Source organism: Orycteropus afer, unplaced genomic scaffold (genome assembly GCF_000298275.1).
Source record: "Orycteropus afer afer isolate SDZICR_OR568_19922 unplaced genomic scaffold, OryAfe1.0 scaffold00006, whole genome shotgun sequence".
In the NCBI taxonomy this organism is placed as follows: Eukaryota; Metazoa; Chordata; class Mammalia; order Tubulidentata; family Orycteropodidae; genus Orycteropus; species Orycteropus afer.
In genome coordinates this window covers 9,174,102-9,189,511 of record NW_006921593.1, presented here as the reverse complement: position 1 = coordinate 9,189,511, position 15,410 = coordinate 9,174,102, and the positions used below count along the sequence as shown (strand labels likewise).

General features: G+C 49.2%; 1 protein-coding gene across 1 annotated transcript; it reads left to right on the top strand.

Moving 5' to 3' along the window:
* Positions 1-1,774: 1,774 nt before the first annotated feature.
* On the top strand, positions 1,775-13,327 carry TMEM248 (transmembrane protein 248). The gene is made up of 6 exons (XM_007940630.2): positions 1,775-1,933; positions 6,535-6,820; positions 8,405-8,555; positions 10,870-11,053; positions 12,725-12,868; positions 13,307-13,327. The coding sequence occupies exons 1-6, from the start codon at positions 1,775-1,777 to the stop codon at positions 13,325-13,327; spliced, it is 945 nt and encodes a 314-aa protein (XP_007938821.2).
* Positions 13,328-15,410: the final 2,083 nt, after the last annotated feature.

Below are 15,410 nucleotides of genomic sequence, written 5' to 3'. Positions count from 1 at the left end.
TCTTCCTACTCTGTCTTAGTGCGGAAGCGCCACTGAGTCCTGTTCACCATAGTGGACCCTGCTGTCATTTGGAATACCTGTGGCCTTGCCGCCGCAGTGTGACTGACTGAGAGATGAGTGGTGGGTATGTGTAGTACCAGTAAATAAAACCTGCACGGATAATGATGCTTGCCAACTTAAGGACTGCGTTTGCCTCTGGGGAAAGCAGAAAGGGTGTTATTCTCCGTATCATGGGCCTCTTGTGATAACAGATGAGTACACAGCCTGACTGTCCATAATTGGTCACTGTTAATTCTTAGGGGCTCTTGACGTATCTTTTTCTCCCTAAAATTTAAAAGCTGGACTAGATTGTTTGTTGTTTTTTAAATGTTGTGGCTCTGCTCATTTTTAAGTGCTTGTGGGTGCCAGCTTCTGTTCTTGGGGCCAGGGATAGAGCAGTAAACGAGACAGGCAGAGTCTCCACTCTCCTGAAGCTCACAAATGAGAGTGACAAGTCACCAAGTGGAGCAATAACCGTAGTCACGGCTGAGTCTGAGCAGTGTGAAGGTTTGAAGCAGGGCACTGAGGGACCGGGGTGAGAGTGGTCAAGGGCGGCCTCACTGAGGAGCTGAGTGTTGAGCAGAGACCTGCATTTTACGAAGAGCAAGTGCGTGGGGACGCTTTGTGAAAAGCTTTCCAGGCAGAGAGAACGGCCTGCAGCTGGGAAGAAGCAAGAGTGACATATTCAAAAAATTGCACAAAGAATCCAACACTTAGAAATAAACCTAACAAAAAAGCTGCAGACTTACGCTTTGAAAACCAAAACATGTTGGGGAAAGGAAGACAACCTCAATAAAGGGAAAGATATCCCATGTTCATGAATTGGTAAACTTCATGTTGTGAGGATTGCACTAGTCCCTAAAATGATCTACAGATTTAGTGCGGTCCCTGTCAGAATCGCAGCTGACTTCTTGGTAGAAATCAATAAGCCAATCCTAAAAAAAAAACAGCAAGAAAGCCAGTCCAGGCAGCGCCCGGTGAAGGAGGCGGGAAGTGGATGAGGGTGAAGCCGGAGGTTGGCAGAGCTTCTGGGTGGTGAGATTCTGTGGGCCGTGCTGGGGGCTGTGATTACCTCATCCTGCCTCCAGTGGGCAGCCTCAGGAGGGTTTTAAACGGGAATAATAAAATGCAATCAATGTTGTATGCCTACTGCTCTGGTAGCATAGTGCCTAAGGCACTTGACTGTTAACCAGAAGGCTGGCGGTTCAAACCCAGCAGCCACTCCTGGGAAGGAAGATGGGGCAATCTACTTCTGTAGTGATAATGCCTCGGAAACCCAAGGAGGGGTTGCTATGAGTCAGGTTTGACTCAATGGCACATAACAACACGATGACAACTGCAAGCCAAGTGCTAGGACAGGCATGAGTTACAGGGCAGTGAATGTTGACTGACTAGAGGAACTCATGACTATGCTCAGTTAATTTTTGTGCTTGTTGGTGTGTCATTTGTGTTTTATTACTAACATACTTAAATATTTTCTCCAGTAATATGGTAGTATCCATGTTCATATAAAATATTTAGAAGATTCAGACTGGTGGAGAAAATGCCTCCCTTTCAAGATTCTGCCACTTTGAGATAACCACAGTTAACATTTTGTGTTTGATCCTTCTTGCCTTTTGAGTGAACGTGTGATCAGTAAGGAGTGATGACCCACCCAACACTCCAGAAGGAATCCGAAGTGAGGCTGGTGCTCCTCTGATGCCGTGTTGACTGCTTTCAGGTGGAGCGGATGATAATGTTCAACATCAACCCCCTGGAGAACCTGAAGCTGTACATCAGCAGCCGGCCTCCCCTGGTGGTCTTTATGATCAGCGTCAGCGCCATGGCAATCGCCTTCCTGACCCTGGGCTACTTCTTCAAAATCAAGGAGATTAAGTCACCGGAAATGGCAGAGGTATGGAACCGAGTTCTCTGTGTCCTCCTGGAGAAGACGGGCTGGGCCCTGTCGGGTGGGGAAACGCCTGTTGGCTCTCCATGCCCTGTCCTCTGCTTGGGACTCCTCCCAGTGAGGAACGTCAGTATTTATGGGCCATGTCCTCTCTCCATGTCTCTGTGACTCAGTGTGTTAGGAACACAGGCAGGCGAGCCTCGGAGACCACTGCCATAAAGCCAGTGTCGCGACTGGGCGGGTCGCGTGCGTTGTGTGGTTTCTCAGGCATGTAAGGGATAGCCAATTATCAGTGTTTCCACTCTTTCTTTGTAGAACATTCGTTCTACTTAGCCTGTAGCCTGTTAGTGTGCAGTCCCCTCCAAAACCCACTGCTATCTGGCCGATTCTCACTCATGGTGACCCTTGTTTGTTTATTTTAATTTTTGTTGTAATTTGTGTGGAAGTTTACAGAGAAATGAGCAAATTCACTTTCTATACAGCAGCTCACATGCACTTTGTCTCATGACATTGGCTGCAGTTTCCCACAATGCAACAGCTCTCTCCCCTCTTCCTCCCCATAGTCACCTCTTCCCTGTGTCCTTCTGTCCCATGCACTCCTGCCCCCCTGGCTGCAGTTTCCCATAGTGCAATAGCTCTCTTCCCACTCCCTCCCCATAGTCACCTCTTCCCTGTGTCCTTCCATCCCATGCACTCCTGCCCCCCAAGTTGTCTCCCTGTGTATACAAGGCCCTTCTATTCTCCCATGATGGATCTCTCCGAGGAGTGTTACCTACCTGAAGTAAATGTTCAGCTTATATGCCTGTCTTTTGTTTGGCTGGAAGCCATAGGAGTGGGTTCCATTCCAGACCTGATGGGCAGCAGGGGCCATAGTCTCAGGCGTAGTCTCAGAGGTTCCACCAGCCTCTATCAGACCAGCACACCTGGTCCCTTTTTTTCCTTTTTTTTTTTTTTAATGATTTTGAGTTTTGTTCTACTTTGTTCTCTTACTCTATCCAGGATCTCCTACATAGGTCTCCCTCTGAGTGGTTGACAGTGGTAGCTGGGCACCATCTAGTTCTTCTGGTCTCATAGTTGTATAGGCTGAGGATCACATGGTGTACCAGTCCCTTGGACTAATTATTTCTATGCGTCTTTGGTTTTCTTCATTCTTCTTTGCTCTGGATGAGGAGAGACCCATTGTTGCATCTTGATGACTGGTTGCAAGCTTTTAAGATCCCAGTTGCTACTCGCCAAAGTAGGATGTGAAACAATGTTTTGTGTAGTGTGTTGTGTCAGTTGAGCTTGACGTCCCCTGTGATCATGAAACCCTTTTTTTAAGGACAGAGTAGAACTGCCCCATAGGGTCTCACAGATTATAAATCTTTACAGAAGCAGACTGCCTCACCCTTCTTCCACGAGGCAGCTGGCAGGTTTGAACCGGTAAACTTTTGGTTAGCAGCTGAATGCCTTAACCATTGCGCCACTAGAGCTCCTTAAGTGTGCAAGAGCATGATGAGAAGGTTTGAAGTATTGTGAGAATTATCAGAAGGAGCTCTGGTTGCATAGTGCCTAACACATTTGACTGCTAACCAGAAGGTTGGTGGTTCAAACCCACCAACTACTCCTTGGAAGGAAGGTTGGGCAATCTGTTTCCGTAGAGATACTGCCTCGGAAATCCAAGGAGGGGTCGCTGTGAATCAGATCCGACTCAATGGCAGTGGATTTGGGTTTTTTTTGGTTACCAGAATGGGACACAGAAACAGGAAGTGAGCCCGTGCTATCTGGAAAAGTGGCACCAATGGACTGTCAAGGCGGAGTTGCCGCCAACCTTCGGTTTACGAGAAACACAGGATTTGGGAAGCGCAATAAAGTGAGGTGCCGTGAAACAAGCATGCCTGTAGCTGGATAGTTATTTGTTGGTGTAAATAACACTGTCAGTTTAAGTTAAAGGGTTTCAGCAATGAAACATGCATTTTAGAGAGTTTGTGTGTAAAGCATTTTGTGCCGAGAAGCTAGAGAATTCCTGTGATAATGATTTAGCTCATTACAGATGAAGAAAACTAAACATTGATATTGCAAAGCCGCGTGTCGGCACAGGGAGTTATCAGCACTACTTGTGTGTTTCCTGTTGGATAAGAAGGGACCCTAAGGAAATTAGAAAAGAGGAAATTATTTTCATATATATTTGTCTGTTTTATCAAGAGGAACTTCAGTTGTATACAGACTTGCCTGCTAGATGTTTATATTCTGGCCAATTTAAATAAATTATCAGCACATTAATCTTTAATGCTTAATCTAGGCATATAGTACTTTGAACATGTATAAGGCAGATCTTTAAACTAGCTTTGCATATTAAAAAACAATAAAGATTTAATAACTCTTGGTTACTGGGGATGAGTGATGACACACCTATTAATAAATTTATTTCATGTATTAGAAATGATGTTGAATTAATCGATCTCTGGTGGATTTGCTGGGGGAGAAATTTCTTTCAGGACAGGAGTGCTTGTTCTTAGACTTGTCCTTCTTGGCTGTGTTCATTGGTGGGGTGGGGGTCAGGCTGGGGATTGGATTGGGGGCCGTATTGTATGTGCCTTGTGATGGAGTGGGCAGTTCCACTCAGTTGTTCTCTGGCATCCCAGATCTTAGGTAATCTTGGCAGGCTGGATGGCCTTCATAAGTGAAGCCTCTAACGCAGTTAAAGTGACAGAGTTTAGCTGTTTCCACCATCGAACTTTTTCGGAGTTTCTGCTCAGAGACACACTGGCTGGTTTTAGTCTCTGCTTTCCTGACCCGGCCTGATCTCTGAAGGCTGCACCCACAGGCTGCACTCACATGAGGGGTGAAGACACACATTCTCGTCCCAGCCAAAGCTCAGAGTGTCTTGGCATTACTGCCCTGCAGAGTTTGAGCTTGTTGGACACTCGGCCAAGGCCGGTGGTTAAGATGCAGCCTGGATAAGTAGCCCTTACTGATCAAATTGGGGCCTGGCATTTACCTTGGCTGGTTTTTAAAATGAGTTCAATGCCTGAAGGAAAGCAATGCCAAGATGCTGCAAGGCTTTGAGGTTGTGATTAATTTGTTATTGTAATTGTTGTTAGGTGCCGCTGAGATGATTGACTCCTTAGTGGCCCCCTAGGGCAGAGTGGAACTGTGCACCGGGTTTCTTAGGCTGTCATTTTTACGGAGGCAGATTGCCAGCTCCTTAGTCCTGTGGAGCCGCTGGGTGGGTTCAGATCGCCAACTTTATGGTTAGCAGAATGCCTAACCATTGCTGCACCAGGGCGCATTGTGAGTGACTTAGTGGTTTTCTTTTTAGGGGAGAACTCTAGGTGGTGGGAGAGACCGTGAAGCTATTGGGAAATGTTTCCGGCTGTGACTCAGAACATGTAGTCCTGATGGTGCCTTCACTGTGGATTTGGGGAGCTCCTGACTTTCTGTGGACATCACAGAGTGGAATGTTCTCACATGAACAAGAATGCTCGTTTTCAGCCCTGATGTTCTAGAAGGGCCAGCTGCCTTTGTAGGTGCTGGGGGAACGTCATTTGATACGTCCAGTGGCAGTCTGTCTGTCACGCAGTTTCCTGCTGGCTGTGTTCAGGTCGATTTGCTTGAGTGCTCAGGGACTGCTCATCAGGCAGATGGCGTTTTTGATGAATGGTAGTTGGACGTGGGAGTGTATCATTTGGCAACTCTGTCAAGTGGAGCTGCTTGGGATGGGGACGTCACATGGAACAGCCCGGGGTGGACTTGTCGGTGTTCTCTCAGCCTGAGAACGCCTTCGGGAGGAAATGAACTCAACCCTGGGCACGTCAGCAGGGTAGTGCCGGTTTACCCACAACAGAACCAGCTCGTGTGCCAGGAGTGTGCGCCCCGTTTCAGTCATGGCGTAGGTGGTGTGTGTTAAGAGAAGCCTTGGAATAACTCTTCTCCTTCCTTTGGAAGTTGTACCTCCTTTAAGGTGGACTGGAGTCCACGATGAGGGAAAAGGAATGCCCCGTGAGTGTGGGTACTTCTGCTGTTCCCCGTTCTAAACAGAAAGGAAGGGGTCTGGAAGGGGCCTTTTGAGGAATTATTGTAGGGCAGCCTTATTTTTAAAAAAAATAACCCCAACTGTTCAGTGTGTTTGGGTTGATTCTCCTAATGTTTTACTATGCCTCTTCAGGGGTGTAACGTTAGATTCTGAGCCAGGCCATTTTCTGTACTGTGCTGTTTGTAGTTTACATATTTTCTTGCATATGTTGGTTTAATTTCAGCTTATTTAATATCTCACGTCAGTGAAGTGTTCCTGTCTTAGATGACAAATATCTGTGCAAGGGGATGACGGCTGTATTGTCATTGCTCTTTGTAAACACTTGACCATGAGCTCTGGTTCTCCTGTTAGGGTGTGATGCCTCACCGAGACTCAAGGCTGTGTCCCTGCAGTGGGGCACTTGGGGCCACCTCACGAAGACCCGTGGCCATGTCCCTGTGGTGGGTCACTTGTGGGTCACCTCGCTGAGACCCGTGGCTGTGTCCCTGTGCTGGGGGACTTGGGGGCCACCACGCCAAAACCCATGGCTATGTCCCTGCGGTGGGGCCCTTGGGCCTCTCACACCTTGTTCTCTCTGCTGCATTTTACAAAGGACTGGAACACTTTCCTGCTGCGGTTTAATGACTTGGACCTGTGTGTATCAGAGAACGAAACGCTGAAGCACCTCACGAATGACACCACAACCCCGGAAAGCACGCTGACCAGCGGGCAGGCCAGGGTGTCCACCCAGTCTCCCCAGGCCTTGGAGGACTCTGGCCCGGTGAACATCTCTGTGGCCATCACGCTAACCCTGGACCCGCTCAGACCTTTTGGAGGGTACTCTCGCAACGTCACCCACCTGCACTCGACCATCTTGGGGCATCAGATTGGACTGTCAGGTATGTGAGCGAGGCGGCCCCTTCCGGGCTTTGTCCGGCAGCTGTCACGGCAGCGAGTGCTGCTTCCTGGGGTTTTACTTTCTGTGCTGTTTGTAATGTCCACCTGTGTGTCTCCTTTGGTTGAGTTTCAACTACATACTGTCAAGATGGAACCACAATAAAATAACACTTAAAAATAATAGTAATAATTAATAAAACAAGGGAGGCAATATTGCCACTAATAACAACATGGTTGGCACCAAGTAGGCTCTCAATAAAAACATGTAAGAGTGAGAAAGTGAGGCCTTGGTTCTGGCCTTAATATTTACTTAATAAAAACAATTTGTAGTTCAGGTGTTTCCTATTGTGTTTCTAATACTTCCTACAAACTTTGTTGTTGGTCTACAAATGTTTGAAAGCCAGCGTTTGGTCAGCCCTATGCAAGTTGCTGGGAAGAACTAGGAAAAGCTTGAGACCCAGTGCCTTCCCTGTGGGATTTTGGGATTCTCAGAGAGACAAGGATCATGTGAATAGATATTTACCAAGCCCTTAGACTAGTTCCTTTGAATAGTACCCAGGAGGTGCTGTATGTTTGTTAAATCATTAAAAATGAACACCTCTAAGCATTGAGCACCGTCCTTTGACCCCTTCTCAGCCTATGACCAACTGTAAGTGATTTGGGAGAAGGAAAGGAAGCAGCAGAGGCTAGAATAGTCGGAATAGCTTCATGCAGGAGGCCTGGGCCGTTGAGGAGTAACCGTGGGTTCTTTGACTGCCAGGAGCCTTTTAAAGTCCCTGAAGGGACATGGGCCTGTCAGCCTCCCGTTGGCAGGTGAGAGCTGTTCCCATGGTTGTCGAGGTAACGACAACTTGCTGAAAAGTGGACTGTCATCTTCTGTGGAGTTAGGTGGCCTGGGTTTCTGTTTAAGCTCTGTCACTTCCAGAGTTTGAGGGCCTTCTTAAGCTTAAACCCTCGGACCCTCAGAAGGGAGCCGGGATGCGTTGGACGTGTGCAGGGCACAGTGGTGGATTTTTTTTTTTTTTTTTATTGTGATTTGGGTGAAAGTTTACAGAGCAAACTCACTTTCCATACAGCATTTCACATACACTTTGTCTCATGACATTGGCCACAATTTCCCACAATGCAACAGCTCCCCTCCCACTTCCTCCTGATAGTCACCTCTTCCCTGTGTCCATCCCTCCATGCACCCCTGCCCCCTGAGCTGTCTCCTTGTGAACAGCGGTGAATTTTAAGAAGAAATAGAAGCAGGTTCCGAATGGTGCATGTGCTGTGCAGATGCTAAGCCAGTGTTGACGATCGTTCACCCTGCCCAAGTGCACCAGCTTGGATGGTGCCTGGGCTCCCGCTGGGCATTTCTGGGCCTGCCTGACAAGTGGCCTCTCTCCCTGTGCCACGCTGTGGCTCTCCTGGTTGAGCAGGCCTCGTCCTCTGGTCTGGGACTGGTGTCCTGCTGGCATGTCTGTCTGTTGTTCTGAAACTCCGTGAAGGCGGGCATCCAGCCTGGTCGGTGACTTCTCGGTGCTTTGATTTCGGGCCTTCACATCCCAGAGAGTAAAACGAGTGTGAATATTTCTCTTTTGTAGGCAGGGAGGCCCACGAGGAGATCAACATCACCTTTACACTGCCTGCGGCCTGGAGCTCTGACGACTGTGTGCTTCATGGGCACTGTGAGCAGGTGGTGTTCACGGCCTGCATGACACTCACCGCTGCCCTCGGTGTGTTTCCTGTCACTGTGTAAGTGGAGCCCGAGCCCTGTGGCTGTGAGTGTGAAGCGCAGTGTCCCGCGAGTGTGAGTGGGCTGCTCCCACGGGAGTCCTCAGGGCTGGCATTGCTGGACTCTGTACAGTAACTGCTGTTGAGGTCTGTCTGACAGATGATGCTGTTTCATTTAGAGTTACAAAGGCAGAACTTGTGCATGTGAAAGTCAGGTTAGTGCTTCATCCAGGTAGTGGAGCGTGGTACTGGATGTTTTCAGGCTACTTTCCCGTGAGAGGAGAAGCAGCACGTCACAGTCACGTACCTTTGAGCCAATTCTGGGCTGATGGACGGAGATGAGCAGAAAGAGTGCTAAGTAAGGCACCTTCCTTATCCATAGTGAGGGCTGTACGTGCAGTCGTTTTCCAGGAGTTCAGCCACTGCTTTTCTGACATGTTCAGTTTCCTTGAGGGGCAATCAGTGTTACTGCTCTGCCTTTAAGTTTTCTTACTGGCCTCTCTTTTCTCTGTAAAGAAGTAATGATCCATGAATAAATAAGAAACCAAACTCGGTAGCCACAGGGTTGATCCCCACTCACAGCGTCCCTAGAGGACAGAGTGGAACTGCTTCGTAGGGTTTCTAAAGCTGTCATTGTTACAGAAGCACACTGCCTCATCTTTGTACTACAGAGCGGCAAGTGGGTTCGAACCACCACCAACCTTTCACTTAGCAGCTGAGTGCTTAACTGCTAAGCCGGCAGGGCCCCTGGATCTATAAATAAATACGTGAAACGCACAAGATGCAGCTTATTTAAAAGAATCCTATAGTGAATCCTTTTTGAATAAGAACAGTTATCCCAGGATTGATCTGTTTTGGACATTTCGAGGGTTGCAGGGCAAGATCAGATGAGTCTTAAGGTGCTGAATTAATAGCCAATGGGGAGTCTATGTGTAAAACCTTCAGCTGTGACCAAAAATTTAGATAATTTGAGAAAACAGACTTAAAAGGAGCAAAGCCCTCTTTCTCTGTAAAAACACATTGAATTCTGAAGTCCAGAATTTAATACCCAAGCACCTTAATGTCAGGTATCTATTTCTTTTCAGTATTGAAGGAATATTGAATATACTATGGACTTCAGAAGAACAAGCTAATCTGTCTTGGCGAAGTACAGCCAGGATGCTTCTTAGAAGGGGGGATGGTGAGACTTTGTTTCTCAAACTTTGGACACGGTGTCAGGAGGGACCAGTTCCAGAGAAGGGCGTCATGCTTTGTAAAGTAGAGGATTAATGAAAATAGGGAAGACCCTCAGTGAGATGGATGGACACAGTGACTGCAACAGCTCCTCGAAGCATAGCGACAACTGTGAGGACGGTGCGGACCGGGCGGCGTGCCCATATGTTGGACACGAGGTCACTCTGAGTTGAAACCGACTCGGCAGCACCTGACAACAACGAGGACAAATTTGTTTTTCTGTTATTTTATTTTATTATTTTTTTTAAAGCCTCTGTGTTAGACTGGGTTGTCTAGAGAAACAACCAGTAAAGCTTATATTTAGAGAGAGAGGGAAATTTATCTTAGGAAAATGGCTCACACACTTAGAGAAGCTGGCAAGTCCCAAGTTCTTGGATCAAACGTCAGGGTGGAGGCTTTTCCTGAGTCTTGCAGCTGCAGGGGCTGAGGAGCTCAAGGTTGGCAGGCAGTACACCCGCTGTTGAATCCAACGAATGACGAGTCCAAGATCTCCGGGCCGAATGGTGGATCGTTTGTTCAGGGACAGTTGTAGGCAGCACAACAGAATCCCGATCCACAGAGGAGTGTCTCTTATCCCAGGATGTCCATAAATATACTGGAAGCAGGCCACACCCCTAGGGAAACTCCCTTTCAACAGATTGGCTGCTCAAAACATATACATCTGATCCCATCATTTGAACAACCCACATCACAATTGCTAAACCACACAGAATTGTGGTCCAGTCAAGTTGACACACAGCTCCAACTATCACAGCCTCAAACTAAAAATATAACGTCTATCACAAGAGAAACATGTTTGTGTCTTATTTAATGCCTCTTTTCCACATGGTGGTGTAGTGGTTAAGGCATTTTGTCTGTTAACCAAAAGGTCGGTGGTTTGAACCCACCAGCTGCTCCATGGAGGTAAGATGAGACGGTCTGCGTCTGTAATCCCATGGGGGTCGCTCTGAGTCGGATTGACTTGATGGCAGTCAGTCCCCCCCCCCCCCGGTTTTCCACATGTGTTGCTATGCTCAGCATAGTGCCAGGTGCCAGGCAGGTAGGGGCTGGGGAGTCAGTGTCTCTGGCCACTGAGCACCTGTGTCTGCCTCTCCCCCTGCAGACAGCCACCGCACTGTGTCCCCGACACGTACAGCAATGCCACGCTCTGGTACAAGATCTTCACAACGGCCAGAGATGCCAACACCAAGTACGCTCAGGACTACAACCCTTTCTGGTGTTACAAGGGAGCCATCGGCAAAGTCTATCATGCATTGAATCCCAAGCTCACAGTTATTGTTCCAGACGTAAGTGAGAAAAACCGTGTGTGTGTGCGCCTGCATCCGGGTGAGCACGTGGCGGAACGCCTAGAGCTGGCCCTGTTGAACTCCTTGTGTTGGCTTACCCCATCTAGATTGCCAGTGGAGATAGGAGACGAGGTGGAGTGGTGGAGACTTGGAAAAACCTACCACACTTTTGATTAAGAAAATGGGTCCCCTTCTTCCTTTCCTGCTTTACTGAGCTGCTGCTGTGTCCCTTACTCACAGGGGTTACAAGAGATGTTTGTGTGGTCCTCAAGGAGCTAGTATTGCCTCTCACAGACAGACATTCACAGCAGACTATGGGCTTAGTGTCCACGGGAGCACTAAAGAGTGCTGCTGGGAGTTTAGAAAAAACCTAAAGAGGCTTAAAGAGACGAAGCCTTGGTTAGATGGTGAGGATTTGGCGAAGAGGAAGGGGGAGGAAGACACCGTAATCTAGTCTCGCAGGTAGTATGGAAGCTGAGCTCTTAAGAGGCTGTGCCATACTCCCTCCAGGCAGACCTCAGACTGTAGGTGTGGTTCCAGACCACCGCCGTGGAGTGAGTCGCACGCACCTCTTCTCTGTGTGTTCTCAGTGTGTGTGAAAGCTATGCTCGCACTGCGCTCTGGTCTATTAAGTGTGCAATTGCATGATGAAAACGTGAGAAGGAGCAAAATGGGACCCAGAGACACGAAGTGAACACATGTTGCTGGAAAAATGGCGCCAAGAGGCTTGCTTGACGTGGGTGGCCCCGGGCCTCCTGTTTGTAGCCCGGTGTCTGCCATGCACAGTAAAACAAAGTGCGTAAAGTGAGGTGTGCCTGTAAGTGCCTTGCCTTTCTTTTTCATGGCAGTTTTAGGGTGGATTTCTCTTTGGCCTTTTCCTTTTTCCTCTATCTCTTTTTTATCAGGTTGTGGAAGTTGCTAGGCCAGGGGCCTGCTGGAGTGAGCAGTGGAGACCAGACTGATGGTGGGTGGAGGTTGATGGGTGCCTAGCTGAGTGAGTGAGACTCTCCTCGGGTGAGCAGGTCACCACCCACATTTGGCCTCCCTGGGCTTGTGAAGTGTGTGTTAAGGCTGGTGGGCCCACATGTGTCTGTTGGAGGAGCCATGCAGGGCCGGTCAGGCGACATTTCTCATTCCTTGGGCCTGATGTGCAGACTGGCATTCTGAGGAGGAAGGGAACGGATACACGTCAGGGATCGCGGGCACCTGACGGTGCCTGGAGTCAGCTGTATGTGGGAGTTCAGAGAGGGGTGACTCATGGACTTGTGGAAGCTGGAGAGGCAGGAGGAGGGTGCTGGCTCCTGACGGGTGATGTTCTGGTGGGGGAGGCAGGAACGCAGGCGGGACGGTTGGCCATGCACCCGGGTGCAGGCAGAGGGAGGGGCTGTATTCAGAGGAGCAGGGTGACAGACGGATGCTGGGCCTGCGGGGGGTGTATGTGTCGGGCAGCGTGGAGGACCACGGCCAGAGCAGAGGACAGTGTTAGGAAGGCGTTAGGAACACGGTAGCTTCACACCGTGACATCTAGCTGGGACAGGTTAGGAGCCAGAAGGAGCAGCCTCCCATCCCAGCCCCACACTCAGCGAGGCAGCCGCCTGCGGGCTGTGGGCCTGGCTCAGGAGCCTTCCGTCAGTTCAGCGCATACGTGTGTGTTCTCTCCCCTCTGTTCAGGACGATCGCTCATTAATAAACCTGCACCTCATGCATACCAGCTACTTCCTCTTCGTGATGGTGATAACCATGTTCTGCTACGCCGTCATCAGAGGCAGACCTAGCAAACTGCGCCCGAGCAACCCTGAGTTCTGTCCCGAGAAGGTGATTGGCGGAGGGCGGCCGCGTCTGACTGCCTAGAGGCTTTCTTCCCTTTTCATTATTTTTTTATTATTGTTTTGTTGTTGTTGAGAATATACACAGCAACATGGACGCTAGGTCCTCCATTTCAGTGACAGTGACGCCATGCTTTGAGGTGTGCTACATTCGCACCCTCCTTTTCCAAGTCAGTGTGGCTGTAGTCACTTTGATCCCACGTGGATAGATCTGAAAAGAGCACCACGCTCCAGGCAGGCCTTTGTCACCAGTTAGCTAAAAGATTGTTTGGTTTTAAGACGACTTCAGGGGATATTTTTGGCTTAAGGTTTCATGTTGAGGGGCTGGTGGGGTCTGTGTGTGTCGAGTGGGGCCCACCGAGGGGCCAGAGGGGTCGACTTGCTTGGCCTTCTGTGTGACTGCTTTGCTTGTCCTACTCTCTTCCAGGTGGCTTTGGCTGAAGCCTAATGCCTGGCTCCTGTTTCTCTGCGAGACCAAGAGAACCATAATCGTTGCCTGCTGGACCCAGCCTGGGCCTGGACGCTCTGTGGACACGCTGTCTTGCAATGTTGGGTTATTGCAGCCAAAGACATTTCAAGTGCCTGTAACTGATTTGTACATATTTATAAAAACTGATTCGACATTGGTCCGATGATGCACGTGCTTTGCACTGGGTGCGGCCAGGACCCACTGGCCTCTCTGGTGGGCTTGGCCTGCGTGTCTACAGAGAGCGCTGGGGAGTGCGTGTGGATCGCCAGGCCTTGGACAGGGTCATGATGGCTTCCCCAAGGTCCCCGAGGCACCCCGCTGTTGGCCGGGCTGAGGTCCGCTGTGGTTCTGCCCACAATGTACAGAATGTCTGAACCAATCTGCACCTTTGATAGGCTGCTGCATCTCCAAAGCCACCAATCCGTTCTGTGGATTTGATGTGTCTGTGGCTTCATGATCTTAGTAACAAGGATAATGCATTCTCCATTTTGCTTGCAAGGAAACATACCTATCTTTCTAAGTTTTTTTTTTTTTTTAAGAAAATAAAATAGTGACATTTTAATACTATTCTAGTTAGGGCAGATGTGTGCTTTTCTCCTGAGTAAAAGTGAAATATGTAAAAGTCACGATCGTGGTGAAGGTCTAAGGTTCATTTTCCACACGGACAGCGAGGAGCCTGCGCTGGTCCAGGTCGCACAGCACGGCCCTGTCTGTGTTCTCCCCTCTGCCGCCCTTCCCGCCGTCACAAGAGCTGAAGCAGCTTCCTCGCTCAGAAGCGCTTGGGCGCATTCAGTACATGGCTCTGTTGGGCAGCACCGACTCGGCTCCGCCCAGCGGCCCCACTGGACAGAGCAGAGCCACCTCAGGGTTTCCTAGGCCGGACCTCCGCGGCGGGCGCAGCACCAGGCCTTCCCCCGCTGGGGACTGGGGCTGCCGACCTTCCTGTTGGCAGCCGAGCGCTAACCGTTGCACCCCTGGGGAGCCTTCAGACGGCTCTGGCGTAGAGAAGAAATTAGGTGTTCAGTTTCTGGAATGCAGAAAACTGTGCAAAAGGGAGACTGAGTCGTCTCACCGTCAGGAAAGCGTTGCTCGTTTTGAACAGGGGGGGGGGGGAGCGGTGGAGCGTTCTCGCGCATGCGCGTACGCTGGCGTTTGGTTTTATACAACTGTCTTAAGAAGGAAAGTGGCGTTTAGTGTGTCGGTAACGTTCTGAAAACACTGCCTGTGAAGTTTTGAAAGGCCAATTCCGATTGGCCGCTCTTCAGGGAAGCCCAAAAGCATTTTTCTTTCCGCTGATGCCGCTACGATCTGGTTCCTCTGTGCTTACTCCATCTGCGTTACAAAGAAGCAAACGAAAATCTGTGCATTTTCTTTGTAGCCTTTTCCTGTTACTTGTACTCTTCCCATTACTCCCCTCCCCAGTTTTCTTTCGTCTAAGCTTTCTGGGAGTTGAGATATGTCAGGGTTTCCCACGTGTTTTAACCACTGGTTGCCTTAATAACTCATTGTCCTTAGGACTTTTGTGTTCTCGCAGGCAACGCGATAGCAGAAGGGCAGTTAAAACTTCAGACGTGACTGTCTGCACGTCTCCCCTTCGCTCTAGGTCTGTGGCCTGTTCTAAATTAGAACCAGTTCCTGCAGTATGAAATACACTGGCCTAGCACATCTCGTCCCAGGCCTTGAATGGAGAGCATATGTAGGCTTTTCTGGAAGATTGTTCAAACAGTCACCGTAGTGACCGGCTGTGTTGATGCCTTGTTCTTTTTAGTGCATTGCAGGCTCAGTAGTAGTTGTATTTGCTTAGGTGGTGTTTTGCACAAGTCGCTCACACCGTGCATGAGTAACTTGCTAATTTTGTTTGCTCGGGAGACTTTGAGACTCTTAGGAGACAAGATTGAGAGCCATTTGGATTGGCTTCTGGCAGCACGCATATCACTAAGACCATCCACTTTCAGATGAATCAGCTGCTGGGCTGGTAAAAGACCCCAGTGAAGTGGAATCTGGGACTAGATTTATAACTCGCAGAGTGACCTGGGAGGAGAAAGGTGAGAAAAGTCAATTT